A 14,106-nucleotide genomic window follows, 5' to 3' on the forward strand; every position below is an offset into this window, starting at 1 on the left:
AGGAAGTGGGAGGGGAGCTGTTGCATTGTGGTAAACTGTGATCAATGACATGAGACAAAGTATATGTGAACTGCTGTATGGAAAGTGAATTTGCTCTGTAAATCTTCACCCAAATCACAATAAGTAAATTAATTAATTAATTTTAAAAAAAGATTAATTGAAAAGGAATTTATTTGATATGGCCAAAGTTTTTATCTGTCATGACTAAAGTTCGGTGGGTTGATGTATACAATTTTTAAGAGTGTTAGTGTCAAATAGTATATAAAGCAAAAGAAAAAAGTTTCTCACTACTAAAATAAGAACATTTTCTTTAATTACTAGTTTGAAGAGTTAATTTTATCCTTTGTATACTCTGCTTGTAAAGGGTTGTGTCTCATTAACACAAATTCCTGAAATCATGTAGAAAACTAAGCCACAAGGCTTTGAAAAAGCTAAGATTTTTACCTTTAAAATCTTTGTCATTTTGGTCAAATAACTAAGTATTGTTTCTCAGTACCCTATGAAAAACTCCTGACAACTTTGACACTTCATGGAAAACCACAAAGAATTTTTTCCTGCTTCATAAAAGGGAAAGTGATAAAATAAAAAAATAAGTAAATAAAGGTTTATTTGACATGTGAAAAGTGTTGTTATATCAGAAGTGCCAATTTTCTTTGGGTTAAAAACTTATGTGTCAGTTGTGTTTTGCCTGTCTAATGACAACAAAAGCATAGTATTATGAGTCATAATTTTAGTATTTTAAAATTGCTGCCCTGGTTACAGTTTTATTTCATTTAAACCTAGTATCATCAAAGTCAGTGGTTTTAACTGGCAAATTTATGTATTTTATCTGTGAAGTTTTATTAATATACAAATATTTAAATTTGATAATCTTGATCTTTTCTTGCTATATCCTGACTATATGATTTTATGTCTCAAGATTGTTACGTGTTATATATGGAGTTCTTTGACAATCATTATTTTTAGAGAAATTTTGTGTAATTCTTTTTTTTAAATTTTATTTTGTGTTGCTTTACTTTGTCATGAATTCACATCAGGTTTTATTATTGGCAGTAAGTTAACTATGGCCATTTTTAAGTTTTGTTGTCTCCAGATAGTTTTTTTACTTTACTGACTTCCTGAAAGCAAAGTGCTTGAGCAGAGTGTTTTAACAACAAAAATGAACATATAGGATTTATGAAATGTATAGTGATATTTTGATTGTAGATACCACCAGACTGAATTAAAATTTCCAGAACTCTTCTGTAGAAGCTGATGGGTTTACAGACTGCTACTGATACAGAATCACATGGGGAAAAAAAATTAACTACATAGGACTTAGTGGACTAAAAGATGATCATGAGTTTTATGTGGAGAATATTGCTGATGTTCTATTTTCTGGATATAAGTAGCCATTTTCTAATAATGTATCTAACACATGGGTTTATTTTTTTACCTGCATATTTGGACTGGTACTTGTTATGCTATTTCTGTGTATTTATGTATAATCAATTAACCAAGAGAAAATGTTAATAAATATGGATGAACATAAAATTAAGACCAGAAAAGAAACCTTAAAAACATTATAAAAGAAGAATTAGGAGATGTAAAAACCCTTACCATAGGATACTTTATAGTCAGCATGATGCTATTAGTTACTAAAATAGCTGATTCTTATGTTAAAGGAAATAATCAGACTTTAAGCGGAAAGCTTGAATTAGAAGTTTTTGTTGATAAACTTAGCAAAGCTATGAAGACCATAACTATAGAAGTATATGAAGTTTGGCTATGACTTTGCAAAATAGAATAATACTAGATTTCTTATTAGTTTCTCAAGGAAAAACTTGTTCTATAATTTAAATGAGTGCTGCACTTACACTGTTGATCAGTGTAGCAATGATATCCAATACATGCCACACATGAAGAATATAATTGACCAAATGTCTGATCCCACTTTCAGTCTAAATGATCTATTCCAACAATGGCTTTCAAATTGAGGAGTCTGGAGGAACTATCTATTTATCATTGTCCTCATAGTTGTCATCCTATTATGCTTATGTTGTTGCTTTTCAACAATGTTGCTATAAACCAGCTGTTCCCAGATCTACGCAATACTTGATGGACCATGAGGAATCATCTCTGAGCCTTTGACTTTGACCTTTTTCTGTTAAAACCAGTACTGTTCCTGCAGTTTTGTCCAAGTCTACACTAGGGCCTGACTCAAGAGTGCAAAACTATGGCATAGTGAAATTCAGGAATATGTAAGTGCTCCATGAATCAATTGAGACCAGACCAATGATAAATGGTGACTCTTATCACTGGAAGTCTATGCAGAAGAAATACTCACCAAGGTTAAATTGTTCATAAATTTCATTCAAGACTATTATCAGAAGAGGATAGTGTAAGACACCCTAAATTTTAAATAGGTTTTGCTAGGGTAGTTGAAGGAGGTGGACTTATCAGCAACAAGAATCCTCCATTAAAGCAAAAATCCTTGATGATTAAATTTCCAGATGTCCTTTGATACATAGAATATCCTTAATGACTTTTTATGTAACTGATTGATCCTGAAACCTTGCACAGGCTCTTATTCTGTTACCTGAGAAACCAACAAGAATAGAATTTACAATGACCTTAGGGAAGCTATCTTGCCTGAACCTTGCCTTTAAAACCTAGTTTCACTATCCCCAGTTTTGAGTGCCCTCACGATACTTTTGGTTTGATGCTGCCTGATTAGAGTCATATCTGATTACAATAAATATTTTCTGTTACACTGAAAAAAAAGAAAGAAAGAAATACCAGTCACATAGCTTCCTTCATAATAGCAGTGAACAAGGTACATGAGTACAATAAACTGCCAGATGGTGGTAAACCTACCTTGTTAGTTGCTGTTGAGTCTATTCCAATTTATGGTGTTAAATCATACTCTCTACATAAAGCATTAAACAATGCAATATGTGTAGGACTTAGCATATAAAGTGTTCAGTAAGTGTTGCCTATTAATAAGCAATCTTAATCCGTGAAATACTGGATCTACTTTTAAAGATAAATTCTGTTGTTATAGAAATACTCATTTTGGTTAAGAGTTCTGTTTAGAATTTAAATACTTTTTAAGAAACACCTGTTGCAGAAAATAAGTATCTACACAAAAATTTCTACATTTGTTATAATGTAATATCCCTAAAATTATCCTATTAGAAAAATCAGTCCCCAGATTTTCTTTTTAATTAGTCCTTTGAAAAAATACTAGCACTTTTTGTTTTTTTTTTCAGACTGACTACCTAGATTCTATGACATAGAAAAACATTATATTTTATATAGTAAAGATCTCTGACCTTCAATAATTTATTTTTGGAAACATTTGGATCAGTTCCCACTACTGGAGAAAGATGAAACGGATCCGTCATTGGAGCTATTTATAAGCTTTTTGCTCTCAAGCTTTGAAACTGGTGATGAAGAAACATGGTCAAAATATCTTTCCCTTCTTTCATGTATCTTAGGAAAAATTCTAAAAATTAAAATGTAATACTGCCCATTAGACCTTATAAAAAATGAGCCATGGAAATGCTTTGTTATTTGATTTTTTTTTTTTTTTTTTTTAACGAGAAATGTTTCATCTTGCCACTCTTTAGAATATATATACGTATTGGTTAAGTTTATCGGCGGTAGAATTTACTGGCATAAATAAGGATTCTGTTACTTTCTAGCATTGAGGTTCTTTGACTTCATCCTCCAAACTTAGTATCTAACATGAATGTGAGACTATACCTACCAGATATTTTTTTGGTGGTGGTTGTTGTTATGTGCTGTCAAGTCAGACCTGACTCATGGCGACCCCTCCTTGGGTTTCCGAGGCGATACCACCATGGAAGTAGATTGCCCAACCTTCCTTTCGAGGAGTGGCTGGTGGATTTGAACCACCAGCCTTCTGGTTAAAAGTCAGGTGCCTTAGGTGGTTAGTTGCTGTTCATTGAATGCCTTCTACGTGCCCAGTACCCAAATAGGCCCTTTGAACACATTGTGTCATTTAACTTTTATAGCCCTGTGAAGGGTCACTGTACAAAAAAGAATTGGTCAATCAATGTTCAGCTATTTCAGGAGGTGGCATATGATCAAGAACCTACCATAATGAAGAAGTCCAAGCTGCACTGAAGGAATTGGTGAAAAACAAGGCTCCAGGAATTGATGGAATATTCATTGAGATGTTTGAGCAAACGGATGCAAAATGGGAGGCACTAACTTGTCTATACCAAGTAATTTGGAATACAGCTACATGGCCAACTGAATGGAAGAGATCCACATTTGTACCCATTCCAAAGAAAGGTGATGCAACACTGTGGAAGTTATCAAACAATATCATTAATATCATATACAAGTAAAATTTTGCTGAAAATAATTAAAAAATGGTTACAGCAGTATATTGACAGGGAACTTCCAGAAATGCAAGCTGGATTCAAAAGAGGACACAGAATGAGGGATGTTAGAAATCTGATGGATCTTGGCTGAAAGCAAAGAATACCAGAAAGATGTTTACTTGCATTTTATTGGCTGTGCAAAACATTTGTCTGTATGGATCATAAAAAATTATGGATAATGTTGCGAACAATGGAAATTCCAGGGAGCTCTGGTAGCATAGTGCCTAAGGCACTTGACTGCTAACCAGAAGGCTGGCGGTTCAAACCCACCAGCCTCTCGGAAGGAAGATTGGGCCATCTACTTCCGTAGTGGTACCGCCTCGGAAGCCCAAGGAGGGGTCACTGTGAATCGGTCTGACTTGAGGGCACATAACAACAACTGGTGGTGTAGTGCCTAAGGTTTTTGACTGCCAACCAGAAGGCTGGTGGTTCAAACCCACCAGCCTCTCCTCAGAAGGAAGGTTGGGAAATCTACTTCTGTAGTGACACTGCCTCAGAAACCAAAGGAGAGGGGTCACTATGAGTTGGATGTGACTCGACGGCAGTGAGTTTGGTTGGTTTTTTGACGGCAGTGAGTTTGGTTGGTTTTTTTGGTTAATTGTGCTTTTGAGGAACCTGTGCATAGACCAGGAGACTGTCATTTGAACGGAGCAAGGGGATACTGCATGGTTTAAAATAAGGGTGTGTGTCAGGGTTATATCCTTTCACATACTTATTCAATCTGTATGCTGAGCAAATAATCTGAGAAGCTGGACTATATGAAGAAGAATGTGGCATCAGGGCTCATTAACAACCTTCTGGTGGCTTAATGCCTAAGGCATTTGATTGCTAATTGGAAGGTTGGTGGTTCAAACCCATCAGCCACTCTGCAGAAGGAAGACTGGGCAATCTACTTCCATGAAGATTTGCTGCCTCAGAAACCCAAAAGGGGTTGCTATGAATCGGAATCGACTCTATGGCAATGAGTTTGAGTTTTTTATACGCAAATGACATAACCTTGTTTGCTGAAAGTGAGGATGACTTGAAGTACTTACTGATGAAGGTTAAAGACTATAGTCTGCAATGTGGATTACACCTTAACATAAAGAAAATGAAAATCCTCACAACTGGACCATTAAGCAGCATTACGATAAATGGAGAGAAGGTTGAAGTTATCAAAGATTTCATTTTACTTGGATTTACAATTAACACCCACGGAAGCAGCAGTCAAGAAATCAGACAACATATTGCATTGGGCAAATCTGGTGCAATAGACCTCTTTAAAGTGCTGAAGAGCAAAGATGTCTCTTTGAAGACTGTTGTTGTTATGTGCCGTCGACCCCTCCTTGGGTTTCCGAGGCAGTATCACTATGGCAGTAGATTGCCCAACCTTCCTTCCGAGGAGTGGCTAGTGGGTTTGAACCGCCAGCCTTCTGGTTAGGAGTCAAGTGCCTTAGACACTGTACTACCAGAGCTCTTTTGAGGACTAAGGTATGCTTAACCCAAGCCATGGTGTTTTCATTTGCCTCATATGCATGTTAAAGCTGGACAATGAATAAGGAATACCAAAGAAGAATTGATGCTTTTGATTTGTGGTGTTGGCAAAGAGTACTGAAAGTACCCTGGACTGCCAGAAAAACGTACACATCTGTTCTGGAGGAAGTGCAGCTGGAATGCTCCTTGGAAGCGAGAATGGCCAGACTACTCACCTACTTTGGTCATGTCAGAAGGGACCATTCCCTGAAGAAGGTATCATGCTTAGTCAGTGAAAAGTGGGAAGACCCTTCCACTAGATGGATTGACACAGTGGCTGCAACGATGGGCTCAAGTATATCAAGTATTGTAAGGATTATGCAGGTCCAGGCAGTGTTTTCATTCCGTTTTACATGGGGTCACTATGAGTTGGAGCTGGCTCAATGGCACTTAACAACAACAACATGAAAGGTATTATACCCATTTTGTAGTTACAGCTAACATGTGGCATATCTAGGATTCTCATTGGGGTCTGAATTTTCACACCCTGCCATTGGATCACTTAAGCCATGTTGCATTTTCAAACTGAATCTTGATGCTAACACCTTTTTTGTTTTGAAAAATTTATATACTCGTGAGCATAAATGCATGCATATTCATGGACATAAAAAAGACTACATCAAAATGTTAATAGTGATTGTCACTATATGGTGAGCTTATGGGTAATTTAATGTTTTCTTTGTGTTTATTTTTTTCAAAGTTGGATATGGATTATTTTGTAATAAACATTTCTTATGTTACATATTGAGGTTACAGTAATTGAGAGAAGACTTACTTTAAATTTATTGTTACTTATTTCTAGATCAATTGGCCTTATTTCCTCAGGGGAAATCTAATCACTATGATGTGGTAGTTGGTGTGTTGTCAGCTCGCAATAACCATGAACTTCGAAAAGTGATACGAAGCACCTGGTTGAAGCATTTGTTACAGCATCCAGCATTAAGTCAACGGTAGGTTTTCTGAGTTGGCACCTTGTGTGGTTTCCTGAAATGAGAATTCTGCAAAGCCTTATCTTGTAGAGCTGTTAATTCAGATGTTTGACCTCTTCCAGAAAGGAAATGGCTATTTCATTTTGCTTTTCTTCCTTTTAGTTGAGCCCAAAAGCAAATTTAACCAAGATGTTAAGCCAAAAGGTAGTTGGAGGAGAGTGTATTCACTGGTTAGCATATGTAGAATTTATAAATACCTAATTTAGTTGTTGGTTTTACTGAGAGTACCAGTTCTAAAGTGGTTTTATATAGTTCTCTGCTGAGATTTGTGTGTAAACATACCTTTCACTAACTTTACAAAGATGTACTTAATTTTTCAAATTACTGTGGTATTTTTTTAATTGTGTTTCACTGTGTATAATATGCCATATATATATATATATTTTTTTTTTTTTTTTTCCCTTTTTCTTGACTATCCTTCTAAGGCTGAGCTTTGATAGCACAGCTCTTGTTTAGATTAGATGGCTCAGTTATTGGTTAGGAGCCCAAGACCTTAGTCTGCTGTCAGTGAGACTAGCCTCTAAAGATTATGTAGTGATGGATTAGTGAAGAGAAGCATAGAAGGTTGGACTTCTAGTTATGTAAAGACACTTAGGTGATAAACAGAGAAGGCCCTCTCTGGATTGTGCATTAAACTGGCACTTTTGTGACTGAGTCGATAAACAAATTGCAGTTGTAAGTATTCTAGTCACTGGTAATGAAAGTTACAGTGTAGTTTTCTTGTCTTTCTGTAGCAGTTTTCATTCCTTTTTAAGGCAGGTTTCTTTAGTTCATGATCATAGTGATGATAAACCCAAAAACCCACTGCCATTGAGTTGATTCTGACACATAGCAAACTCCATTGGGTTTCTGAGGTGGTAAATCTTCATGGAAGTAGATTGCACTGTCTTCCTTCCGCACAGTGGCTGGCAGGTTTGAATTGCCAACCTTCTGGTTAGCAGTTAAATGCCTTAGGCACCATGCCACCAAAGCTCCTTATAGTGATGATAGAGCCAGCAGATGAGGAAAGGCCTCAGAATCATCACCACTCCCCGAAACCTTAATTTCTTACCATTTTTCCCATATCGGAAAATAACGACTCCTTTACCGGTTGCTCAGACAAAGCCTTTCTGTCATCTTGACTCTTCTTTCTCTCCTATCCCACATCCAAACCATCAATATATCTTCTTGGTGCTGCCTTTAGTTCATATTGAGTTAAAGTGTAGTTGAGCTGATTTCATGGTATAAAAGCTCAGTAGTTGAGCTTGAGATACTTGTGCTGGTAAATGTTTACCAGCTGGCTCACTGGGGTAAAAGTATGTTTACCTGTATGTATATGTTTATTACAACTAGAACACCATTGACAAATAATGATAAAATATATGTTGTTGTTATTGTTATGTGCCGTTGAGTTGGACCCAACTCATAGTGACCTCTCGGGTTTCTGAGGCAGTATCACCACGGAAGTAGATTGCTCAGCCTCTCTTCAGAGGAGTGGCTGGTGGGTTTGAACCACCAGCCTTCTGGTTAGCAGTCAAATGCCTTAGACACTATGCTACCAGAGCTCCAATAAAATATATAGTACTCTTTATCTTATATTCCATATAGCCAATCGAGTCTCACAGAATCAATGGTTTAGTAGTTTGCCAGACTTTTATATCTGTAACCAACTTACATTTGCAGTTGATGAAAGAGTGTAGTGTTGATACAAATGTTTCCTTTAAGATAAAAAGACTAAAGTGACAACTAATTATATGTCAGAACTTCACCATAGTGAATGGAGTGACTTCTTTGCTCAATCAGATAATAGTTTTCAATACTGGAAGAATATTTCTTAAAATTTTTGTGCTATTCTTAATGTAATGCTTATGGACATGTCACATTTTTTAAAGTGAAATCTGTGTATTAACGTTTTCTCTATAATTTTCTTAAATTTGGACAGTCAACAAAACGATAAATCAAGCCTTCATTTTAACATTTGCCAGTTTCCATGATGTATTATTTCCACCATGGCCAAAAGCAAGTAATCAGTTTACACCAAAGAACACTCAGTTGAGTGTGCAGTAGCACACCATTATAATATTTCCACCATATGGATGTAAATAATCTCAAGAATTAATTAGGAAATGATTAATTTCCTTTGCATTGATTTCCTTTGTTTTTTATAATATAGTGTAATATATTTATTTTTAAGTTTACATAATTTAATTTTTACTGTTGTTGTGTTTAATAACCAGCTCACAATTTCTGAAAATTAAAAGTTGGCTCTCATGAACCAATACTAGCAGGTTTTAGTGTACAACTGCCTGTGGGACTAGTGGTAATTGGCCAATGAATTTATTGATCTTTTCTTAGAAGATGAGTCCAAACTAAAGATATTAATTCAGGAAACATTAAAATGTAGCTACTAGTTGGGCATAAATAATCTTGTCCAGGGGGAGCAAGTAAAGCTTCACTAGACAAGTTGGGAATAAGAGCAGGATCACATAAAGAAGGGAAAAGAGCATTTTAAGAAGATGAGCACTGTTGAGCCATATTGAAGTCAGTCAGGTAGGAAATGGTTGAAAACTGTCCATTGAATTTAGCAGCAACAGTTCATTGGTTACATAGATGATAGACATCTCAGTGGAAGTGATGGGTATTGAAGCTAAAATTTTTGTCTTATAAAATGAGTAGGATGTGAGAAATTAGAAGCTGCAATTTTAGTTAATTTCTCTAGGACTTCATTGTAAAGGAAATGATAGGGGCAAGGAAGGGTGGTAGGAAAATAGAAATTAACATGAGGACTTTGATATTTATAATGTGTACGGAAAAGGTTATGGCTTACAAGGATAAACCAGTAAAGCAAGGTCTGGGAAAGCAGGAAACCTCTTGAGTAGAAAAACTAATCTAGCAGTAGGGCTACTTTCTGAAATAGAAGAAAGCAAGTAAGGGAGATTGTAGATGAAGATATGTTTGTAGGTATGGGAATGAGAGAAATTCATTTCACTGTAGTTAGCTTTGACATGATGGGCATTTGCTGGTGGCTGGGCCAAACATAATTATACTAGTTTTTACATAGCATTGCAGTAGAGAACTGAACATGGAAGTCACTTTATAGTTAGCAACTTTAGTTTGCTTATTCACCTTTTTGTTAGGATAGAAAAATTAAGATATAGAGTTAATTCTAATAAATACATTTCTCAAAGTAAAAGCTCTAAAGTGGGTGTGAGGAAATCTGCATGTGCAAAGTGAAGATCAATAACTGATGTTGATGCCAACACATTTTTCAGTGTGCTTGTGAAGTTCATAATAGGTGCTCATGGCTGTGAAGTGCCTGTGGAAGACAGAGAAGATCCCTACTCCTGCAAACTACTCAACATCACAAATCCAGGTAAGGCTTCTATTTCCTAAGCCCTACTGTCATAGACAATTCTGATATGAAGGGAAAGGTGCTAAGTTGAATAATGTGGAGTCTTTTTAGCAGACTAAATAAAACTAGTCTTTCATCAGAATTTATCTTTCTCCCTTTTTGGCATATTCAATAATAATTTAGGGTATCTATGGAGATTTCTTTATAGATAATAGAATTTCAAGATCCAGGAAAGTTTCATTTTCAGTGTGATTCTAATATATCTGGAAATTCCTTACATGTAGAATTACTTAAGTTTGAACTTTTAGAAAACTGATTTCACCAACCTGTTAATTTATAATTGCTTTCATAAAAATACTGTGAATCAACTTTATCTTAGAATTATTGCTTAACCTTCTGCAAAAGAAAAAAAAACAGTAAAAAGAATTAAAAATACAAGTAATACAAATTAAAAATTTGTGGGGGTTTGATGAAAATGAAGGAAGGGGATTCTAATTCTATGTATTAGCAAAGAATCAATTTTATTTCTTTTTATTGTGATTTGGTTGAAAATTTACAGAGCAAACACACTTTCCATACAGCAGTTCACATACACTTTGTTTCATGACATTGACCACAATTTATCACAGTGCAACAGCTCCCCTCCCATTTCCTCCCCACCAGTTACCTCTTCCCTGTATCCATCCCTCCATGCACTCCTGCCCCCTGAGCTGTCTCCCTGTGCATAAGCAGCCCTTCTTTTTCCCATGCTTGTTCTCTCCAAGGAGTGTGTCTACCTCAGGTAAATGTTCAACTCATATGCCTGTCTGTTGTTTGGCTGGAAGCCACAGGCGTGCGAAGAACCAATTTTAGAAGTTGATAACTTTTTCTCTGGTTATTAGCATTTCCTATTATGATTGGCTGGATTTAAGGGAGGTTAAACTTTTCCAAATCTCCGATATGCTGATTGTGACTTCTAGTATCCTACAATTTGTCAAACCTATTTAATTATAAACACCTCACTTATAGGCAGGGATAGTATAGTGCTTAAAAGCATGGGCTCTGGAATTAGGCTTCATGGGTTTAAATCTAGATTCTGTCATTTTCTAGCTGTGTAACCTTGGGTGACTTATCTCTCTGCCTCAGTTTTATCCTCTCTACATTGAGGATAGAAGTACCTACCTCATAGGGATTGATATAAGGAAGAAATAAGTTGATAAATGTAAAAAGTTTAGCATAGTTCCTAGGACATGCTAGGTGTGTGATGTTAAAGAACCTGCCTTTTTATAAAGTTGAGTTCAGTCAGCTTTTTTTTAGTAAATTGGACCATATGTTCAGGCCTGTATTGTAAAGTTTCTTACTTAGGATGTCTGTCAGTGTAGTTAAAGTTGTAAGCAAAATTTTGTGTGTAATTGTGGTTTTCTGGGGAAAGGTTCCATTAGCTTTCATCGGAGTCCCTGAAGGGATCAGGAACCTCAAAAATGTTGTATTACTGATGATCTAAGAGTTGCCTAGAGAAAATTAAAGTAAAAAACAAAATAAATACACCTTTAAATTAACCAGACTTTTACCAGTGAGTTTCTGTTTATGCTGATGGGAAATTTAGCAATGATTATGGGTGATTGTTATGCAACATGATTAATGTAATACTTATCACTAAATTGTAAACCTGAAAAATGTTGAATTGGCAAATGTTGTTACATGTATTTTCACAACAATAAAAAAATTAACCAGACTTTATTCTTTTAAGCACTGTTATTCATTGTTTTTTTTTTTTTTTTTAAATTCATTAATAGTAAAGGAGTAGAGCTTTCCATTATGTATGTATTACCTAGGTTAAATCCCAAAATGCACTGCTCTGAAATTGATTCTGACTCATAGCGACTCTATAGGGCAGAGTAGAACTGCCTATAGGGATTTTGTGTGTGTGTGATTTGGGTGAAAGTTTACAGGGCAAATTTGTTTTCCATACAGCAGTTCGTACACATTTTGCTTCATGACATTGAGTGTAATTGCCACAGTGCCACAGTTATCTTCCCACTTCCTCCCTCTTGTTACCTTTTCCCTGTGTCATTCTTTCCTACGCATTCCTGCCCTCTGAACTGTCTCTCTGTGCACATATTGCTCTCCTGATCCCCTATGGTTTTTTTATTCTAAGGAGTTCACCTGTCTGGTGTAAATGTTCATTTTATATGCCTATCTTATATTGTTTGTCACAGGAGTGAGTTCAGTTCCAGGCCCGAAGGGTGATTAGGAGCCATATTCTCAGGGGTTTCACCAGTCTTTACCAGACAATAATCCTGATCTTCTCTGTGAGTCTGAGTTTTGTTCCACCCTCTCCAGGTTCTCCTAATTTGATCCCTTTCCGAGTCGTTGACAGTGATAGCCAGACACCATCTAGTTCTTCTGGTCTCAGGGTCATGCAGGCTGAGGTTCACATTGTCTATTAGTCCCTTGGACTAATGGTTTCTGTGTGTCTTTGGTTTTCTTCATTCTTCTTTGCTCTGAATGAGGAGAGATCAATTGTAGCATCTTAGATGTCTGCCTGCAAGCTTTTAAAACCCCAGTCACTACTCAACAAAGTAGGATATAGAACAGTATTTTTGTGTAGTATGGTATGCCAATTGAAATGTTATTTCTATCCATCTTTTTAAGAAATTGCCATACCATTTTCCACAATGGCTGTATCATTTCACAGTCCCACCAGAAGTGTATGAGGGGCACAATAGCTCCATATCCTCTCCAGCATTTGTTATTTCCTGTTTTGTTGAACTTTGCTATTAGTGCTGGGGTGAGATGGAATCTTGTTGTTTTGATTTGCATGCTCATGGATACATTTTGTGAACATTTTTTCATCTGTTGGCCCCCTGAATATCTTCTTTAGTGATGTGTCCATGTCTTCTTCCTGTTTTTTAACTGGATTGTCTTTTTGTTGTTCAGGTGTTGGAGTTTTCTATAAATTTTAGAGATAACTCCCTTGTCAGATATGTCATAGCCAATTTTTTTTCCCAATCTGTAGGTTCTCTTTCAACTCTTTTGGAGATGTCTTTTGAAGCACATAAAAATTTAATTTTTAGAAGGTCCCATTCATCTAGTTTCTCTTATGCTGTTTGTGCATTTTGGGCTATGCTTGACAGTCCATTTATGCCATAAATGAGGGCTGCTAAATTTGCCCCTATTTTATCCTTGAGGAACTTTATAGTTTCAGGTTTCACATTTAAGTCTTTGATCCATTTGGAGTTAATTTTTGTATATGGTATGAGATACAGTACATCTTGTTTCATTTTTCTGCAAATGGATATCCAGTTTTGCCTACACAATTTATCAAAGAGACTATCTCTTCCCCATTGAATGGATTTCAGCCCTTTGTCAAAAATCAGCTGACCATAGGTCGGTGGATCTTTCTGGGTTCTCAGTTCTGTTCCACTGGTCTATGTGTCTTTCCTTGTACCATTCCATTCCCAGGCTGTTCTGGCGACAGTGGCTATATAGTAGGTTTTGAGATCCAAGAGTGTGAGACCTCTTACTGTGTTCTTCTTCAATAGTGCTTTGCTTATCAAAAGTCTCTTTCTTTCCATATAAAATTAGTGATTGTTTTTTTCATATCCTTAAAGAAAATAATGTTGATGGGATCTGCATTGGGATTGCATTGAATATATAGATTGTTTTGGGTAGTATTGCTATTTTCACAGTTTTAATCTCCCTATTAACGAGCATGGTATGCTTCCATTTCTGTAGATCTATTACAGTTTTTTGAAGTAGTATTTTGTAGTTTTCTATATATAGGTCTTTTGTGTCTCTGTTAAAATTTAATTCACTTTTTTTTTTTTTTTATAACGTAATGGTATTCATTTCTTTATTTCCTTTTCATCAATCTCTTTTTTTTTTTATTAGGATTTGG

The 14,106-nt window shown here is 35.9% G+C and overlaps 1 protein-coding gene across 1 annotated transcript in view; it reads left to right on the plus strand.

Moving 5' to 3' along the window:
- Window positions 1-14,106, plus strand: part of B3GALNT2 (beta-1,3-N-acetylgalactosaminyltransferase 2) — a 126,439-nt gene that overhangs the window by 9,114 nt on the left and 103,219 nt on the right. Inside the window, exons 2-3 of the mRNA XM_007938469.1 lie at window positions 6,709-6,856; window positions 10,147-10,247. Of these exons, the coding sequence (XP_007936660.1) occupies window positions 6,709-6,856; window positions 10,147-10,247 (249 nt within the window). The remainder of the gene's footprint in view (window positions 1-6,708; window positions 6,857-10,146; window positions 10,248-14,106) is intronic.

The sequence above is a fragment of the Orycteropus afer genome, unplaced genomic scaffold, assembly GCF_000298275.1.
Source record: "Orycteropus afer afer isolate SDZICR_OR568_19922 unplaced genomic scaffold, OryAfe1.0 scaffold00050, whole genome shotgun sequence".
Lineage (NCBI taxonomy): Eukaryota > Metazoa > Chordata > Mammalia > Tubulidentata > Orycteropodidae > Orycteropus > Orycteropus afer.